At 45.9% G+C, this 3,770-nt stretch overlaps 1 protein-coding gene across 1 annotated transcript in view; it reads left to right on the forward strand.

Moving 5' to 3' along the window:
- The window catches only part of ndufv3 (NADH:ubiquinone oxidoreductase subunit V3), a 16,064-nt gene extending 14,881 nt beyond the window's left edge, over nt 1-1,183 (forward strand). Inside the window, exon 4 of the mRNA XM_043701440.1 lies at nt 918-1,183. Within this exon, the coding sequence (XP_043557375.1) occupies nt 918-1,090 (173 nt within the window). The 3' untranslated portion in view covers nt 1,091-1,183. The remainder of the gene's footprint in view (nt 1-917) is intronic.
- The last annotated feature ends 2,587 nt before the right edge of the window (nt 1,184-3,770 follow it).

A 3,770-nucleotide genomic window follows, 5' to 3' on the forward strand; every position in this document is an offset into this window, starting at 1 on the left:
GTTCCCTGGATGCTGCCTGACCAGCTGCGCTTTTCCAGCAACACAATTTCAGTTAGGGTCTGGAATGTACTATCAGAGGGTGTGGAGGGAGGGGGAGGTTCACTCGAGGGGTAGGGTCTGGGATGTACTGTCTGAGTGTGTGTGAGGGGAGGGGGCGCGGGTGGGGGGGGCAGGTGTACCTTTTTTCATATTGTGACGATATGGGGTAAACATCTTAATTTAAACCAGCAACACAGAAAAGAAATATGCCTTGCAGTAATCTGTGAAAATTTGAGTGGCCAATTTCTGTTTAAAATAAAAATTAACAGCTTTCTTTCGTATAACAGTGAATAATTAACTAACAACTATTTACAACTCCTTCCTTGAACCTATCTTTTACCTTCCTTTCTACAGTACTAGTCCGATAAAACCCTCCCGATTATGATTTACCAAAAATTCAAGTTTTCAAAAACCAGCCAGATGTCGAATCTTCCCTTCCTGACTCTGGAAGGTATTGTAACTGGACTTACCGAATGTTCATGCACCAACATTGCCATCAGAGCTCAGTGTGCAGGGATTGGTCTCTGCATTGCGTGCTCAGGCTGAGACAGTTAGTGACAAAAAGACCTCCCTTCATGTCCATGACTAATTTGGATATCAGTCCACCATCCAGGAGTTTGGAGACGCTGGGATAAACTTGGACCTTGAGATACTCTGGGAGGTTGGGATATACTGGGTGACAGATACTCAGAGTTGGGGATACACCAAGATATTGTGATATTCTGGAACAGTGGGACACACCACGAGACTGGGATACATAGAGGTGGGGAGAGGAGACACTGGGATATACAAGTAGGAAGGCTGTGATAGACCCCAGGAGACTGGGAATACTCAATGACTAAAATGAGCATTCACTCAATGATTTTTGTTTTGTGCAGAGTCAGTGGGAAAGCCTGTGGAGGAGCGTGACAAGGAAGTATTGGACACTTCCACTTATAAGAACACCCAGCACCATGATTACAACCCACTAACCTTCATAGATATGGATGTGGACATGGCAAAGTACAGATTACCTCAGCCCTCCTCGGGAAGAATAACCCCTCGTCACTAAGTCTTCGCATACTGTGTTGTTCTGAAGCCTCAGTACCCTACAGCATGTCCAGAACCTGAGTTGGAGCTCACCATAAATAAAAAACAAACCTCACCTTCACAGATCATTTAATACCCCAGCAACCCTTCCCCTGGTTTGTTACTCTGCTGTGTGTCACTCAGTAAGCAGCTACTCCTCTGCCTGTAACATTGCTCACTCGCAAACATGAAATTCTTTCCTAAGAAAGCACATATTTTGGCCTTTATTCTTCTGGGGTTTCACAACTGAACATGGTGTTGATGAGGCCACACTGGAAATACTTTATCTGGTTTAGATCCCTATATTTAAGGAGGAGAAAGTGAGGACTGCAGATGCTGGAGATCAGAGCTGAAAAATGTGGTGCTGGAAAAGCGCAGCAGGTCAGGCAGCATCCAAGGAACAGGAGAATCGACGTTTCGGGCATAAGCCCTTCTTCAGGAATGAGGAAGGTGTGCCAAGCAGGCTAAGATAAAAGGTAGGGAGGAGGGACTTGGGGGAGGGGCGTTGGGAATGCGATAGGTGGAAGGAGGTTAAGGTGAGGGTGATAGGCCGGAGAGGGGGTGGGGGCGGAGAGGTCGGGAAGAAGATTGCAGGTCAAGAAGGCGGTGCTGAGTCTGAGGGTTGGGACTAAGATAAGGTGGGGGGGGAGGGGAAATGAGGAATCTGGAGAAATCTGCATTCATCCCTTGTGGTTGGAGGGTTCCTAGGCAGAAGATGAGGCGCTCTTCCTCCAGGCGTCGTGTTGCCATGGCCTGGTGATGGAGGAGGCCAAGGACCTGCATGTCCTTGGTGGAGTGGGAGGGGGAGTTAAAGTGTTCCGCCACGGGGCGGTTGGGTTGGTTGGTGCGGGTGTCCCAGAGGTGTTCCCTGAAATGTTCCGCAAGTAGGCGGCCTGTCTCCCCAATATAGAGGAGTTAGGACAGGACATACAGGCTTTGGAGGCTGTTCAAAACAGACTGGCTGAGCAACCTTACTGAAATATACAGGTTCTGAGGGTGTTTAACAAGGATGATGTTGAGAAAATGTTTCCACTAGTGGGAGAATCTTGAACTCGGGGACATTGTTACTGAATAATGGGACTTGAGGGTAGCGAATGCCTGGAATTCTTGAAATGGAGTCGAGGTCTGTGAGGAGCTAATGTGAAAGAAGAGTCGAGACTTGGGGCTGATCAAGCATGATCTTACAGACTGGTGCAGCAGGTTTGAGGGGCTGAATAGCAAACTTTTCTCCTCTTGTGTTTTGCCTGTGCTATGATTGAGGGTCAGTGACAAAGCCTGAGATCAGGTGACAGCCTCAGATCCAGATTGGGACTCACCAACCAACCACCACCTTTATTCCCAACACGCGCACGTGCGTACGCGCACACCTCGCTCCCATATCGAGTTCAGGCAATGTATGAATCCTGTGGTTGTGCCTTTTCACTGGGACGTTTGAACCCTGATTGTGGTTACATTTGGAAATCATGACCAAAACGGAAATTAACTGAAAGCTCAGTTCACCAATGACGTGAGCAATAAACCTTTCCTGTAATAGATCTTGAGTCAGACTGAGTCCTGCAGCCAGACTATGTTAAAATGACAAGGATGGATAAGGAATGGGATGGAGATGGGAATGACTTGGGATAGCATTGTCCTGTTGTTCATTTTGCCTGGTGATTTATTCCTTTGGGGAGGAGATTCTCTTGTTGGAGATGGTCATTATCGGGCATTGTTGGGGACCTCTGGAGGACACTAAGACAGATCATCCACTCAACACCTCGCTAATTTAATAGCCTTCATTTCAGTGATAAATTATCTATCACTCTGCAATATCCAGCACAAATCTAACTCGGGGTTGTAACATAAGTCAGTAAAGCATTAATCTAATTTACAGGCAGTAACATTAGAGACTCCAGCATTAAGTTAACAGAGAGACTATAGTATTGGATGATACAAAACTTGGCAGAATAGTAAACTTGCAATTTTTGAGAAGATTTGTAGCTCAGCTTGATGTTAGCTCGCTGAGCTGGAAGGTTTTCAGATGTTTCGGCACCATGACGAGGTAACATCATCAGTGAGAGTCTCTGGTGAAGCCCTGGTGCTATGTCCTGCCTCTCTATCTATAGGCCCTGGTTTCTTAAGGTGGGTGATGTCATTTCCAGTTCTTTTTTTTTCCCAGGGAAGGTAGACAGGATCTAAATCGATGTGTTTATTGACGGAGTTCTGGTCAGAATGCCATGCCTATAAGAATTCTCATGCGTGTCTTTGTTTTGCCTGTCCTAAGATGTGTGTGTTGTTCCAGTTAAAGTGGTGTCCTTCTTTGTCTGTTATGTATGGAAACTAGTGATAGTGGGTCATGTCTTTTGGTGGCCAGTTGGTGTTTGTGTATCATGGTGGGGAGTTTCCTGCTAGTTTGTCCAATGTAGTTTTTTTTACAGTTCTTGCATGGTATCTTGTAAATTACATTAGTTTTGCTGGTGGTATCTAATGGATCCTTTAGTTTCATTAGTCACTGTTTAAGTGTGTTGGTAGGTTTGTGGGCTACATGATGCCAAGGGGTCTGAGGAGTCTGGAAATCATTTCTGATATGTCGTTGACATAAGGTAATGTGGCTGTAATTTTTGGTTGCGTTGTGCCTGCTTGTTTGGGGTTGTTTCTGAGGAATTGATGGATTGTGCTTATTG

The sequence above is a fragment of the Chiloscyllium plagiosum genome, chromosome 12 (assembly GCF_004010195.1).
Source record: "Chiloscyllium plagiosum isolate BGI_BamShark_2017 chromosome 12, ASM401019v2, whole genome shotgun sequence".
In the NCBI taxonomy this organism is placed as follows: Eukaryota; Metazoa; Chordata; class Chondrichthyes; order Orectolobiformes; family Hemiscylliidae; genus Chiloscyllium; species Chiloscyllium plagiosum.